The sequence below is a fragment of the Schistosoma haematobium genome, chromosome ZW, assembly GCF_000699445.3.
Source record: "Schistosoma haematobium chromosome ZW, whole genome shotgun sequence".
Lineage (NCBI taxonomy): Eukaryota > Metazoa > Platyhelminthes > Trematoda > Strigeidida > Schistosomatidae > Schistosoma > Schistosoma haematobium.
Genome location: NC_067195.1, coordinates 31,456,128 through 31,472,816, shown reverse-complemented (window position 1 = coordinate 31,472,816; position 16,689 = coordinate 31,456,128). Strand labels below are relative to the sequence as shown.

General features: G+C 33.0%; 3 protein-coding genes across 3 annotated transcripts in view; 1 reads left to right on the top strand and 2 right to left on the bottom strand.

Moving 5' to 3' along the window:
* Positions 1–5,897, top strand: part of ZMYND15 (Zinc finger MYND domain-containing protein 15) — a 41,453-nt gene extending 35,556 nt beyond the window's left edge. The window contains exons 2-3 of the mRNA XM_051211031.1: positions 82–5,576; positions 5,613–5,897. Of these exons, the coding sequence (XP_051071062.1) occupies positions 154–1,059 (906 nt within the window). The 5' untranslated portion in view covers positions 82–153 and the 3' untranslated portion in view covers positions 1,060–5,576; positions 5,613–5,897. The remainder of the gene's footprint in view (positions 1–81; positions 5,577–5,612) is intronic.
* Positions 5,898–6,305: 408 nt separating this feature from the next.
* Positions 6,306–12,116, bottom strand: SPRYD7 (SPRY domain-containing protein 7; the record flags this gene model as incomplete). Its single annotated transcript, XM_051218717.1, has 4 exons — positions 6,306–6,627; positions 7,201–7,232; positions 10,832–11,085; positions 12,092–12,116. 4 exons carry the CDS (start codon positions 12,114–12,116, stop codon positions 6,306–6,308), a joined length of 633 nt encoding a protein of 210 aa, XP_051071061.1.
* Positions 12,117–13,466: 1,350 nt separating this feature from the next.
* The window catches only part of CCZ1_2 (vacuolar fusion protein ccz1), a gene marked incomplete at both ends in the record, with an annotated part of 40,642 nt that continues 37,419 nt past the window's right edge, over positions 13,467–16,689 (bottom strand). Inside the window, 3 exons of the mRNA XM_051218718.1 lie at positions 13,467–13,522; positions 14,562–14,692; positions 15,779–16,072. Coding sequence (XP_051071060.1) covers positions 13,467–13,522; positions 14,562–14,692; positions 15,779–16,072 — 481 coding nt within the window. The remainder of the gene's footprint in view (positions 13,523–14,561; positions 14,693–15,778; positions 16,073–16,689) is intronic.

Here is a 16,689-nt window from a genome sequence, read left to right as displayed (position 1 = left end):
TATTTATTAAATGTTTCACAAGCACTTCATTTTTGTAGCGAACATTCACGAAGTATTTTCTGATATGTTCGTCCTTTGTAGGCCACGAGCGTGCAATGAAATTGCTGTCGAGTGGAGAAACAACACCGGCATCAAAATCTTTGTATTGCGCCTATGCGCCAAGAAGTTGAAATTCCGCTCTCCGCCCCTTGGCACGATGGTCATAAAGTTAATCCCCCTCATTATGAATTTTTATTTGGAGCAGCAGCCTATTCTGTCAGCGTTGTAGTTCTTTTCCCTTTGTACAAAACAGTATTTTTTCAACAACTTGATGGTATTCCTTGGATTCAAGCCTTAGTTCGCTATCGAATTGAAGGAGTTCGTATGGCCTACAGAGGTGTTTTGCCACCTTTGCTACAACGGGCATCCTCAGGAGCGCTTATGTTTGGTGTTCAGAGTTCATCAGAGCGTTTCTTAGTAAATCACCCTGTGACTTTTAACTACTCACCTATTCTGCACAAAATCGTTTCATCTGCACTTGCTGGGTGGTCTGAAGCTGTACTAATGCCCTTTGAACGTGTTCAAACGCTACTGCAAAAGAAAGATTATCATGACCGATATAAGAATACTTTTCATGCACTAATAAATGTAACTTCAAATCACGGTGTCAAGGAACTCTATCGCGGTTTATCCCCTATCTTAGTGAGAAATAGTGCGGCCAATGGACTTTACTTTTGTGGGCACAAATGGCTAAATGATATTCGCGTTCGTCGCACGTGTGAAAGTACTATGGAACGTAGTTTGTGGAATTTCGCTCTTGGTGGTATTTTGGGAGGTACTATCGGTATGGTTACATTTCCTCTAAATGTCATAAAAACTCGAATGCAGTCAAATGTTGGTGGATCCTTTATTGGTTTTCGCCCAACTCTCGTATCACTAGTTTATGAAGACTCTGATAAACCAAATATTTTAAGACTTTTTCGTGGTGTGCCAGCTAATTTCATACGTTCTGTTTTTTCATGGGGTTTGATTACGATGACTTTTCATTTTTTATTGGAAATGAATTCTATGATATGCTAATATCGAAATTTGCACTATGAATCAGTGATTAGGAAACAATATATAACCTTATACTTTCATAGATTGTGCATACAAATTTGGCCTTCCTTGTTAGTTATAATGTACAGTGAAAATTCCTAAGAACTGCCTTTGTTCAGCTTAAAATTCTGAAAAGATTTTAAATCAGCCTTATTTGTTATAGAACAGATCATGTCGTTCTATTCAGTATCGGTTTGATATTTTGTGAGAAATAATGCTGCTGAACTTTGAAACCTCAAATAAATGATAATGTCACTTCGTCATTCAAATCTTCAATGATGGCACTTAATGTTAAATCCGTCCAGTTTACTGTCTAGCAAAACTGTTTTCCTGTCTGCTTTACTGTGCAAATAACATGACTACATTAGATTTACTTCTCTTTAAGCTTCAATAAAGCTGGAATTCCTATTTAGACACGTAGAGGAAAATAGCGGAGAAATGTTTATTCTAATCAGTTTTCATCATGGATGTACATTATGTACTTTAATCATTCGACATTATTTTCTTAAACAGTGAATTTGTAATATTTATGTAACATAACAACACTTAGTCGTAATCAACGTAAAGACGTGAATAAATATGCATTGGTCTAAGCTAATATACCACATTAGCACTATGTGAAGTAGTCCAAAAGATTTAGTGCCAATAATAATAATAAGGAAAACTAGAGATTAAGAGTGTAGTTCTAGAAAACAGAATAAAAAGATATGTATAAAGAAATACTAAAAATTCAGATCTAGAGTAAAGTAAATAGTAAATATAACTGCACCATTGTAACCAATCCTAAAACATGTCACCCAAAGTCCCCCACCAGTGATCGCGGTTATAGCTCAGATTCAAACCAAGTAGTCTGGATCTGCAAACAGTCAGTGAATATGAACTGATATCATACATTGGTTTGAGCACCTCTAACTTTATTTTGTCTTACTTCCATACCAGCTAACACTGTTTGCAGGGGTAGGCGGTTAGGTATACATAAAACATAAAGAAAATCCACAACCATATAAACTGATTGGCTATCTTTACCTAGTACCCTACGCCTAACCTCAAAATCGCTCACTTGGTTGCTCTGTGAAACGCCAGCGGTGATTTTAAGATGTCTATGGTCAAAAACCTGCGGCCTCTGGATGTCATCTGCTTTCATATGCTATGTTACACAGCCATAAATAAACAAAGCACACTTTTGTACAGTGTACACGCCCTTTGGTTGATAGACAAAAATTTCGTGTACGCTCTAACTGATGGAAGTAAGTTAAAGTCAAGAAAGCTCTCTAAATCCTTACCGGGATTTTGTCTGACACCTGCCCACCACTTGGTTGGTCCCGATTTTATTATTGCAAAATATATATTAGCATAGAATTACAAAAGATTAATTAAGATTTTACTCTGTCTACCTTCTTAAACTTGTTTTAGACATAAAGTACATACAATATCGTGTAAGATTTTTAAGTGAATATTGTCTGCGTAGCAGTGGTTGGGATTAGACTTGTTTTTGATTATAACAGAACATCAGTCACTTATTAGTGGAAAAAAATAAAATAATAAGACCAAATTACGTTTTAATCCTCTACACTATAGTATGTCGTTTTGTTTATCAAGAACAAAATTGCAAAATCTAGCATCATTAGTGTGTCCCTATTCTAAAAAACGTGTGATGACTTAAAATCCAATTTCATGTTTTTTCGACATGTTGACTCATCACTACTATCCTGCGTTCCATAGTGCCATGTCATAAACTGATCACTTTCGCCACCTTATGATGCACTGCAATAACACTTGTTATAAGATTAGTTGTGTCATATTCATACAACAGAAAACCAATATTTTTGTCGATCGCTTACAACTATTTTATCAGTGAGTAGAGACCGGTTTCACATATGCCTAGTTCCCTAATTGCTAATCGAAATTTATAGGTCAATTTGCAATTGGGCTACTACCCGAAGTGATTAACCATTGTATGCATTGTGCTGTGTAAGGCGGATGGAAGTAATCGACAAGAAACCTTTGACTTAAGTTCTTTATTACATAGTACACGTTAGTAGGGCATACCTGCAATGTTGGATGACACATTCGGCTCTAAGGGGAACACCATCCACCTCAAGATTACAAGTGCACTTTGTCGAGTAGTGCCAAATAGCGCGAAATTTATGTCTTGGGTTTCCTGTCGACTGCCTCTGATCACCCAACAGTATGTTGAGCGATATATGTGTATTTTCTCAAAACCATTCACAGATACTGCTCTAACGTTCTCATTTGCAAACTATATCACGTGTAATGTAACGCATAAATATCCATCATATACAGTTAGCAAGATCGTGTGAAGCGATCATAAAGCTACAACAGCAGTTTTTAATAATATGGGAATCTACAAAATGAATAAATAAATGCACATGATTTCGAATAACTAATTACTCTTTGAAAGATAGTTTGAACTCAGATTAGATTGACGGATTAGAACTAGCCTTTCCAGTCCATGTCTAAGATGAATAAATATATTTATTCTTGGTTTGTTCGACCTGCATAAGCGTTAGAAAATGTCATAAAGGTGTGTAAAACAAAATTACTCGGTATTATTAAGAACATCATTTTTCCGTTCTTCCTTGCATAGAATCATTACTTATGCTTGAGATAAATAACGTATATCTACTACCCTATGATGTTCGAATTGAGTAATCTATTCCATGAATGATTTTCAACAAAGGTGGAAACTATGACGTGGCATACAAATATGTGTTTCTATACTAAGTTGCACTTGGATTGCTGAATTTTCTAAACTATACATCAACCTTGAGTTATAATGAAGTATTGTGTACTTCGTGTAGAGGGACAATGTTGTGGTTAATACTCTACGTACGAAAACGATACGTCCAACTTGTCATACGTTCTTGGTCCTGATTCCCTTCCAGTGTGTTCTGGTCTTGCTTTTTTAAAATTATTGTTTTATAATTTTAAACCATTATCATTTATTATTGTCGTTTAACAAATTTTCATGATTATTATTCAGTCATTATTATGATATTTATGTTTTTCGTTTTCATATCTGTCAGGCGGACAATTATCTTTCAAAATTCTAACCCGTAAATTATTTTCATCCTTTTATTCTTTTCTAACCCCCTGATTATTACGCAACCTCATTTGATATTTAGAGTCTCGAGTCACTTTATGATGCAATCTTTCTATAGACATATACTTACCATACAACTATAAATACGAATGTACAGCTTAAGTAAATGATTTTGTCGAAAAGGGAATTTTCTTCGCTGAATTCTCTTCATTCAATGACATAATGGGTTACTTGACGCTTAGTTTGCTGTGATATATCGCACAATTTTTCTTTTTTTTAAGGAGTTGGTATTCGCAGATTCTGATTAAGCGATAATAGGTTACCACAGATTTCCATCAAAAAGGATGGCTTGATGACAAACATTCTGGTTAGCTCGGGTATTACGTGAATTCAGATATATAGGGTTAACGAAATAACTTTTCTGTCCACCCGATTTCGGTTGTTATCTGACGTTACATTCGGAGTAAAATCACGTACAGAACAGTTATTAGACATACCTCGCTTTTACCCTTATAACTTCCTACCGCTTATTGAAACTGACTTCCACGTATGCATCTAAAACAGTTTTTATATTTTTATTAAATCGGTGCTTCTATAGGTTTGCATTTGAATATGAATTCCCTGAAGTTTTTTTACTCCTATTTCACACAATCCTAGGCTGAATTTATTGTCTTTGACTTGTGCGAAACTAATTTCCACCTTAGGAACAATGAAATATGTTACACATTTCGGGAAATAGCTGACATTTTGATGTATTAAGGCTTTCATTTAGCACCATAGTACTGGTTCGCCTAGGTCATATTTCCCAAAAAGGGAACTTGAAATTTGAAGAAAATATTGTTATTTTAGTTTGAGTGCTTTATTTTTGATGTATAGTTATCGAAACACTTACCACTAGGTGAGCCATAATATAGTGCCGATTGTCTTTTCTCAGAGCGATGATAATAGGCTATACCTCTACTAACTCGATATCATGGGAAATAATCAAAACTTGCTATTTCTCAGTAATAAGACCTTGTAAAAAGGGTGACAACACAGTTTTTCTATAAAAAATAGTTTTGTTGTTAATATTCTAATTAATGTATTTTTAGATGTGAGGATTTTATCTCAGATACTTCAGAAAGATATCAACTGCAAAGGATAACCAAAAGATCGACAGCAAAGAAACCCATCCTGACCATCAATGTAACCATGGGCAGATGGACAAACTGTATTACTCGTTTCTACTGTCTACTCTAGACCTTATTCTAATAAATGTGTTTACTTCCGCTCTAGTTACGGTAAATTCTCAAATTTAACGCTGGACTTTGACTTCATGGGTCTATACGTTTTGATATAGATGTTGATTGTAAGACGAAAACGAAGTATGTTGCCCTACAAAAGATCAGGCTTCATTATCCGGATGCTTGAGAAGTTTCTGAATCAAATACGACAAGTAATCTTCAGTGACACTACTTATATTCAACTTTAGGATATATATTAACACAATATTTCTGGTCTTGATTATTTTGCTTTACTGTTTAAGTAGTCTCTGGAAAATGACAAAAGCTTATCAAATGAGTACGTTGGAAAAACGAATTCGATATCCTGAACGCAAGTCTGAAAATAGCATGGGTTTTTCAGTCGCTAACTTCGAAACAGTGCTTTAAAACTGATCTTCATCAATGCTTGATTTCACAATTTGAATTGACTTGATGTACTGGTTATTGGTCTGATGTTGTTTCTCGGTAACTAATGAACTACCAACTTGTATTTAAGAAGTTCACTAAAAATTTATCAAATATCAGTGCTAAAATTGTATCTTCAAACTCAGGAAAATCCAATGAAAATTACAATAGTTTACTCATTCAGAAATAAACTCAATTACAATTAAGTTTTACGAAGTCTCAATAAAAATAAAATACGGGAAGATAAACCATTCTGAAACGAAATATTATCTTTTTGATGTGATTCGTTGAGGAAAAACAATCACAGTATGTTTAGTTGTCGGCTAAATAATACGTAAAAACAGTAATTTAACTATATATGAGCACCATATAAAACTTTCGGAATCATAAAACAAACCGAATACCCTGATGTGAATGATATGTTCTCAATAAATCAGTGGCATTTTGTTATAAAATTACAGAACGGAATGATGGTTGTAATAACAATGAAAGTTTATCTAAAAAGTAACTTCTTTCTGGAATTTTATCTCACCGAATCCTTCAACCGATAATGGTGGGTAATTAAATGAGTTCGCCGTAAAAGCCACATCCAACACTGTATCATCTCCCACACCTAATACAGGATACAAAACTTCACCACCGCTGTCAATACACAGTGGGCTTTGTTCTGTTTGCTCCGAATACACATGAGCAATATCTCCATTGATTGTAAATCTCAATTCCCCTTTATCACAGATCACCCCAATTATATCACCCTCTTCAACAGATTGTTTTAACTGACCAATCACATGACCACGACTCCATATTTTCATATCGTTTCTAAGTATTCAACATGACGAATCATCAGTAAGCGATTGGACAGAATCCAATGGAGTCTAATTTTAGAAATAACAAATAATTCGATGAAGAATCCAAATTAAGGAAATAAATCAACGTTTACTAATTGCAAATAACAAGTGAGACAATAGAAGTTACTGACTTCAAAAAAGAAAGATTTATGAAATTGGTGTAACTTTTAAGAAGATCAAGATTGAAGCATTTACATAAATCTTGTGCATTAAACTTTACAAGACTGAGTATTAGAATGATTCATCTCGCTAGAATATACTTATAAACCGCTATCCATTACAACGTTCTCTATAAATAAATTGAAGTAGGAAAATGAAATTGTCTTCTCTTCTTTGACTTGATTCTTGGCCTCATATCTATTTATGACTTTTCTAGAAAGATAATGAAAGGCTCACGAATAAACCATCATAGTTGAGAACAGGGTTTCAACAAAATCGTCCCCATGAACTACAAATCTCCATTATTTCGGGATTGATTTACCGTAAAGTATGGTTGTTGTAGTTAGTATACCCTTCTGACTAGACAGAAGTTTGTGGGACCTACAGAAATGTTTTAATCCATTTTATCATAACTGCCTAATTAAAATGAAGTATAAGATTCTCAATAATAAACAAAGGTGTGATCTACTTCATTTAAGTTCGTTATAAACAATGTTTTTGTAATAATATTATGAAGAGCACTATAACTAGGTGTCATTAAACATGGACACATTCGTTACATTTCAAAAAATGAAATATGTAAGAGGAGAAAAAAGACAAATAAATCTTGTATTCCACCTGACCTACTGAAACTAAAGGTTTCGTGTCAGTTTGAGGCATCAGAAAAGATAACATATGATCTTGTGCATATTCAAGCCCAGGACCATTAGACTTTTTAACAAGCATGATACTTCCCAACTCACGAATTGGACACCAAGTGTTAGAACGTCTAAGTTTAAATAATTCATGATTTGTCAGTATTCTTAAGTCACACAAAATTTCGTTTAAGCCATTTAGCTAAATATTTTTTCATTAAACAATATTTGTTAATGAGATTACAGAACGTATTTCCCTCCAAAGCACTTGATCAAAATCGATCTATATTTTGAGATTCTAGAATACTAGATTTGGTTTTTGCCAAATCTGAGAACATTCATTTATATTGTAAATGATGAACTGTTTAAAGTGAAAATATTAGGATTCCGCACTTCAAATGAGAGAACAGGAAAAGTGATTTTCAAAACTAACAGGAATTTCGTCGATTGAAAGATGTCTTTAATAGGTTACTTCTCACATTGTAGATAAGTTCAGTTGTTTATCCAGTAAACCGAAGTTAAGACGTTTACGGGTACCATCTACCTAAGTGTTGTACGCTAGAAACCTCTCATTTAAAAAAAATATATGCAACCGTTCCCAATGTGTCGTGGCATATGTCATAGTCTCAAACCATAAACTTTTCACATTTCAACAATATAAGTTTTCCATCGTATTCATACCTGATCGCATATGATACGTTTAAAAACGCGTTTTAGTTCTGCTGTGTGATTGAATATTTATTTAACAGCAAAATTTAAGTAAGATACTAGATCGACAATCGAGAGGACATCAGTCTGCATTCAGTTACAACAACTTTCTTCATCTAACTTTAATTTTAGTGAGATCTTTTTGAAATTTCAAGCAGATTTTAGTTCACCGAACTACACATTTAATTTCAAACGACAAATTACGCAAATCTCACTCATATCGAAGACATCTAATGTTAAGCAAACCTAGTGTTCAAACACCTACCATCACAACGATGATGGTTAGACAAATCAAAATATCATGTTCCAAATAGTCAAATACACTTATTGATTGTAAGTCCAGTAAACTAAACAGACATAAAATTCCAAAACGCAAACAATTGCAACATAATTCATCTCAGCCTTTACTGGTCATTCGAACGTTAATTCTTGTCTTTGCATAAATCAAATGAGAGGAACAAAGATAAGTGGCTATCGCACAACAATTACGATAAAGAGGTTTATACAGAATGGGCGATAAAGTACCAGTTAAACGCCTAAATGTCACAATGATATTTAAATAGGGACTACTGACATGAAACATTCAATAAGATGATAGGAAACCGATGTTTATTGAAGACTTTTGTTCACTTCCTCGCCAATGTTGAAAAAAATGCTCTAATTTTTCTAGTAATAAAACTGTCGTAGATCTCATCAGGTAGTTGGTACGATAGGATGAGAAAAGGATTCATGTGTTTAGTTTCGTGTATTAATGGTTGAGTAACTTCTGCAAGAAGTACGGTACCTAATCTTGGTGGGTCTTGACACTCATCGGATTTTTCAGTTTTTAATAGACTCATTGTAAGAACAGAATGTGATTAACACTAAGAGTACGATAACATGGCAGTTTTAATCTTCTAGTAGTAAATTAAAATACTTCGTCCCTTTCTGTAAAGGATAGGTAAAGCGGAGGCCGAGTAGTTAAGGCATTTCAATTTCAGTCACTAAGTCTCAGCTTCGAATCATACTACACCTACTTTGGGTTGAACAATCAGATAGTATCACCATTACTCACACCTAAAGTGTATCTGGAAGCCAAGTATATGACTATATAATTGGTAAGTTAACAACAAAGGATGCATGTTAGCCTGAATATATCAGTGGTATCGTTTTGAGAGGGCACTCGCTCACGTATGATTAAAAGCAAGGATTAGTAGTAAATAAGAACACTTTAAAGTATTGATGATTTCCTGACGACTTGTTTTCAACCACGCAAGTTCTGGTTCCTGTTGTATCCGAGTGAAGATTAAATCACGAGTGACTTCTGAGACATATTAATTAACTAATATTAGTATAACTATTCAATAATTAGATTATGTATATTTATATTCCTCTTACTGTAAGCTTCATTTTGACCTATAATTTATTATTGTACGATTTACTGTTCTTAGGCTATGTTCAGTTTATTGACTACTGCCTCCCACGTTCACAGCCACTTTTTGGCTTTATTGTGTATGAATGTTATTTCCTATTTTATGGTGCGTTGCGGTCTGTTTGGTTGATATATAAACCCAGTATGTCTCAAATAAATAAATCGGTTCGATTCGCACAGTGGAAGCTGGTATTGTTGTTCTGGACTCAAGCGGACGGGCTAGGCGGGCATAGGACCAATAAGGACGCTAGGCTGCTCATACCGGTCGAACGTCATTGGTTTGGCACAGTGCTAAGGTTGTATAAGTCGTATTTTGATTGGTGGGTGGATCGCGTGACAAAAAGCCGAACATAAAGTCACAGCAATTCCAGATATATAACAAATGAGCCTTATGTTCAAAATATTGAAGTGATATCAAAGCCTAGTTAGCAGTCAAATAACAAAAGTAATTTGCTAGTGTAGCAAACGATTTTTAACTAAGCCTCTTTTCAGATAAAATACAGTGACTATTCGTATATAATTCTCATTTAATTATGCAACTGTTTTCTTTTGTTCTCTGACATTTTTTAACGTGATTGTTAGACAGTTATGAATGAAGAAGAATCTAGCTAAAATGTATACAGTCCAAGTTTGTACACTTCACATCAACACAGTAAAAGATAATAACCAAGAAAAAAATAGTGGGGTGAGGGAAATGTTAGCAGCAACAATAAAATGTTAGAAATGAAGTCAGAAAATGAAAAGTATAGAATAATATAACCGAAAATCATAAAGAGTAAAACTATCTTTTTCATTAACACTTAATTTAACTACGGTTATTTCATTGACACAAAATAATAAACCTCCACACCCCCACATGGTCTGAACCAACAAATAATAACTTCAAAGACTGATCTTATTTAGACACCAATCTTAACCTTTAGCAAGCTGGCCGTTTGCTAGTTAGTGTGGATGTGTTTATGCCACATAAACATTCGAAAATATGCAGATAATGATTTAAAGACATCTATAATCAAATACCAACAACCCTCGTATATTAACTAAATCGTATATCCTTCAAGGAGTAGAAACAATGATTTTATCTTTATGCTACGTGGACGAGATATTTAAAGGAAAAATAACATACAAATATGCTAAGTCATATATTGCTGACTGGTAGTATAAATGACTAATATGTAATGGATCATATTGTGTACAGGTGTTTTTATAATTAAAGTGTTGATCAAGATAATATGAATCAAAATATTGTATAAACAACTTACATTTACTGTACACAGCCCGATTCCCCATGACCCTCTATAATTTTGTAGTTTCACTTCGTAATAAGCATAATCTTGTATTATTGGTATATTTGTTCTAGCAGCACCATTAGAACAAATTCTTAAACCGGATTTTAAAATGAGTACAGATGGAGCAGCAGTGAGTACATTAAGTTTCACATAAAATTTCATCAATTCTCTATCAAGCAGTGTATAATCGTCATCATATATATTATCACGTCGACAACATCCAAATGCTGCAAATAATGACTAAAACAATTAATATATATGCATACATATTAGTTGGATACCGGCAACAATTTCAAATATACAAATAGATTTGAACTTTGTAAATGAATGTAACTGAGGTGATTTGAAAATATTTTATGACTAGAAATCAGTAACAGAAAACTATGGAGAATTGGACAAGTGTTTCGTCCTGGTTTACAACTTATTATCAGTACATATTCACTTTATACAGAATCGAATATAGCATACTCAGGTACTTTGAAGAAATGGATACTATTTAACTAATAAGTTGGAACCTTGAAAAATCCGTATTTTCTAACTTTGAAGTTTACAGTACGACACGATCACCATCCGGTCTCATAGATGAACCTACCTCTTAGCTTGATTCATTTGATGGATAGAAAACCTTTCACTAAGATGTCGAAAAATCCGATCCCAAAGTCATTAAAGAATGGGAAAACTAATTCGAAGGATTTTTTAAAAAATGTTAAGTACGTTCGCTTTCCAGAAGTGTATAAAAAAGTCGCAAATTACTAAATCCTCGTAAATGTAACAACAAAACAGCTAAAAAGTACAAATGGACAACCAAATCTCGTGTTTTCAAGTACTGACTGGATTCTGTCGATCGGTATATGCGACCAACCAACTAGAAATCAAAGTATTAATTCTTAATGGGGACAATTTGTAGGAAACCCGCAATCGAAATCTAAATGTGCTCGGTAGTGGTCAACTGTATCTTTAACTCTGAATTAAATATGCATGCTTCTAAATCCAAGCTTACACTGATTTTAATGATCAGTAAACTCAAACCCTTTGTCTTTAATACTGAACAAAAAGATATCATTTGAAAGATTATTTTATAAAGAATCAAGGACCTCACTAAATCAACAATAAGTAGTAGTAGCAGTCACTAAAAAACCCTTTTCTATATATTATTTCAATAACTTCAGATACGCAGAATTTCGGAGTTTCACATTTTATGTATTTAAGCACACGATCAATGCGTCATAATACCTAGGCTAGTTTCGTCAATATACATAATCAACGTGTGAACTATTTTATCGAAACAAGTGTTGTGTTGATAATTGACTCAGTTTGTAAAATTTAACTTGAAACACTAGAAAGTTTAGGTAGTCGGTTAGTTTATACAAACAGATATATGTATCTAATAGCTGGGAAGCCTTATATATATTATTTTATAGTCCATAGAGTAAGAACTATGAATTAAATACAGATTATTTGAACAGGATAGTGGTTGACTAAAACAAACTTTACCAAAAAGTCATCACTTTCATATGGAACTGCCAGTGGCTAGATGTTTAAAAACTTAGCTACTACTACTCGATTTGAATGCTACTCTTTTCAGTTCGATTTAATAAGGAACTTAGTAACTGAAGTCATGTAGAAAAACAAACAACTAACCTTTTCACAAGTATTTTTATGTCAAATATAAGATATTTTGATTTTCAACTGAAAACCAACTTACCACTTTCTTACAACTCTATGTCAACTGATAACCTAGTTGTGTGATATTTCGTTTTAAATATGAATAGTGCTAACAGTACATGAGTTTAAGAATATGATCACAATTTCACCCACTCCAAGATGAAATTTAGTATATCCATGAGTGGATAACTTAGCCATCTTAAATAAAAGACTTTTGATACAACATATATTCAACTCCTTACAAAATTAAAGCAACAGCATCTTATCCTTTTTTTCGTGTGTATAAATTATAAGTCAGTAAGTAAAATCGTACAACCGATTCTATTGTTCCAACTGTATCCGATTCGTGTTATACAAAAGTTATCATTATGTATAGTCACAAAGTGATTTTTCTTTTTTTTTTTCACCGATTAAACTGAAACTAGGTGCTGATAATACAGACCAGAAAACAAGAAAAACATATATGTTCCGTCATGAGACTGAAATAAACATCGACAGTGTTTTGAATGACCCATTTTTATTTGGCTTCAGCTTATGGTGATGTACCGATAAATTAATCAGCGTAATTAAAATATTAATCGAATAATAGTACGACAAAGGGACATTTAGTAATAATAATAACACTAGCCGTTGACTGAATTATTATTTTGGGATAAAATGAAAACAAGGCAATATTCTTGAAACCAGTAATATAATTTATTTCTTTGATGACATTATATGCATATACATATTATATATAAATCAGAAAACAAGTTGGGATGATATAAATACTATACAAGTAATTATATAGATACAAATGTCAAAAAAAAAAACATTTACACAACAAGCATATAGCCGGTGTCCGTCAATTTGATGCAATAAAACACCATTCACGCATGATGATTCCAAACAATAATTAAACCAATGCATAATAGACAGTAAGAACGTTGTAATCGGATAACCTTCAATCCAATAGGAATAAACCCCGAAACGTTGTATCATATACATGTCGTATAGCTTCTTTAAAAAACGATGGGAATGTAATATAAAAATCAATAAAATTAAACAAATATTTGGTGCTTAATAGAACATTAACGGCAGTCACAATATATAGATAAACCATGTAATAAAGTTTAAGAAATACAGATAGATAGAAATGAGAATGGCATTAGTCGATAAAATCAAGAACCGTTATTCCTTAAGATAACAAAAAAGAATATTTACGGACTCCGTACTATCACTCGAGTTGACCGGAACCCACTGCATAAATTTATACTTTAACAATTTGATTAGCTTATTGATTGCGCTTTTTGATGTTTCATACGCAATTTAAATTCCTTAAAGTTTAAGGAATTTCAGCCAATTTTTAGTTCAAGTGCCGGGAAAAAGGCCACTGCCCAAATGCCCCGAAACGCAGGAATCTGAAGAGTTAGATCTCTCTGTTTTGACCAAGTGAATAATTAAGGATACATATGAATCATCTATATACATTTTTCACAACCACACAGAGACTAAACGAAAATGCAGAAAAATCACATTTTTTTTCTTTCAGAAATAACAACTGCGTATATATACATTTATGAGCAATATTGAGGACACAACCGTATTATTTTTAAAAGAAAAGTATTAAATCAACCGGATTCGAACAATAATCTGACTTGGAAACTAGCTTATTATCTTTCTGTTTAAAACAGTCGTTCATTCAGTGATGATGCGAAATTATTTTAATCATCACATTTAAGTTTGTATATTTAACACAATCATATGACGTATTGACATATATTATTATCATTTATTGATTTCTATTGAACAAATTTAACACAATTTTAGTGGGGAGCGTTTATGTAGAAATTCCTTCTTTTCTCTGAAAACTACATTAAGTTATCTCAATGGATAAACGACTTCACGTGAAAAGTTGGATTATGCTTCTTGTCTATCTGACTAAAAAATGACAAGAAAATGTAAGATTTTCAACATTTACGATTTACTTCGCTTCATAAACACTTTCATAAATTACTTGTTTCAAAATCTAAATGATCATATAGAATTTAAAACATACCCTCTAATTTATGTAAACTTTCTTGTTTAATTGTGAATACCATATATACTTCACGCCCATTAGATCGCCTACAAACAATCCAACAGTGTGAATCTAGCCTAACAGCGATTTCTTCATGCCATGAATTAGGTCTGTCAAAACGTTTGAAGATTAAGCATACCATAAGTAATGCATTTACACACAAGCTTTAATAAGTAACCAGATAAAACTATTTGAATAACAAAAATAAAACTATTAAATCCAGAGTTCAAATACTTAGTACTTGTTCTACCGTTGGTACAAGATTAGGCAGGAAGTGAACTGATCTCAGTTGAAAAAAAACGATTGGAAACTAGATAGCACCGAACAGATATTATGTCCCGGCTTGAGACTTCTCAGTAAGCCATAAATACGACCTCGCCACGTCTCTATATGAATTACTTAACCAGTAAGTTATTCAGATTCTGGAATAATGTACCAAAATCTATCCGTGATAAAATAACTTCCATCCACTGTTTGCTGCACCGATATATACTTCTCCTCTGAAAATGCATTGAATGTTCTTGGACATGTAAGTGTATCTTATTCCACAAGTGAGATTATAAAAACTTTAAACGTCTAATCGTTTTTAATACTGAACCCACTAAGTAAACCTCCCAACATGCGGTCACTTTACACTAACACCGTCCCTGGCAACATTAACTAATTCGAATAACACGAATGGTAGATCATAAAATAACTTGGCATATGTATTGTGATAGACCCAACAAATCTCTCGTGGTAATCACTGCCTTTTTTATTCCGTGCTCTCTGCCTCCGTTTTCATGGTTCAGGAAATGACCTTAAATGCACTGTTCATGCATAAACATGACGTCAACCTAAAAATTAAAAGATCCTGGATGATGCCTTTCATTGTTGTGATAAGTGTGAAAAATGTACTACCTAAACAATTTTTGAACTAGAACACTTGAAACAATCTAATATCACATATATGTCCTCTACATTTAATATTAATATCTATATCAAGAATACAATTCCTGTAAACTGGCAATTCTGTAATTATTATTTTCAGAATATATTATTATTATTTTGAGCTAATTGTTGTCACAGAAGCAGTTTAACTTGCAAATGTATATTGTTTTTAGTAATAATAGTTATTATTATATATATCTTCATTCTGCTCTAAATAACCTAAAAATAAATGATTGTTTTTGTTTTACCAATAAGAAAATAATTACCTCAGAGAAAATTCCTCACGTAGATTCACCATAGCGTCTAGAATTAATTTCGCCCCTTTAATCGGCCGCTTACCAGACCCGGTGTAAAAGTGTAAAGTTGTCATAACAGAACAAGTTGATGAATTCCAATAAATGAAACGATTTGAATAGAGAGATGATAACGGTGAATCAATATAATCCAAATCTTCGATTGCATTACTTACTCCTTCTTCATTGATTGTAAGATTGCCAAGTGTTGGTAGAGTATGTGAATTATTATCTGCTGTACTCTCCATCAGGTGTAAAGGGAAGATGCTTAAACGAAATAAATCAATGATTCATATATCGTGTTGATGATTTACACAAAACAAAATACTCATGTGGAACTTAAAATATCATATTAAACAAATTCGAACTACTTCTAAAGTAGTATGAATTAGATGTTGTAATTGACAGAGATTCTCAACATGTTGAATTTCAGATATTTTTTACTTCTTTCATTACCTCATAGATCATGTACGTCTGTTAATCTAAAAGCTAAAAATTATTGGACAATATTATCGCTTTATAAACAGTTATTCACTATGATTATTTAAGGTACAAGACATCATTATTTATCCACTGAATACGAGGAAAAATCTTGTGTAGCAGTAGTTTTAGGCGGCAATGTTACTTTGTTCAACGAGATTATAAACCTCATCTAGAAAGAACTAGGAAAGTGAAAACTAAGGCAAGTTAGGTCGAGATATTTCTGAAAGATGGTCACGATAATATAGAAACATTCATTCCATCATTTTATTCTGAATCGTGAAGATCACGTTATTTTATGTCTTTGGTCATATATTTGCAACCAATTTTTCAAGCAATATCCTTATTACTATCCCCCACTATTGTCACATCACTATCTGCATTTCATAATTTCCCTTTATCAA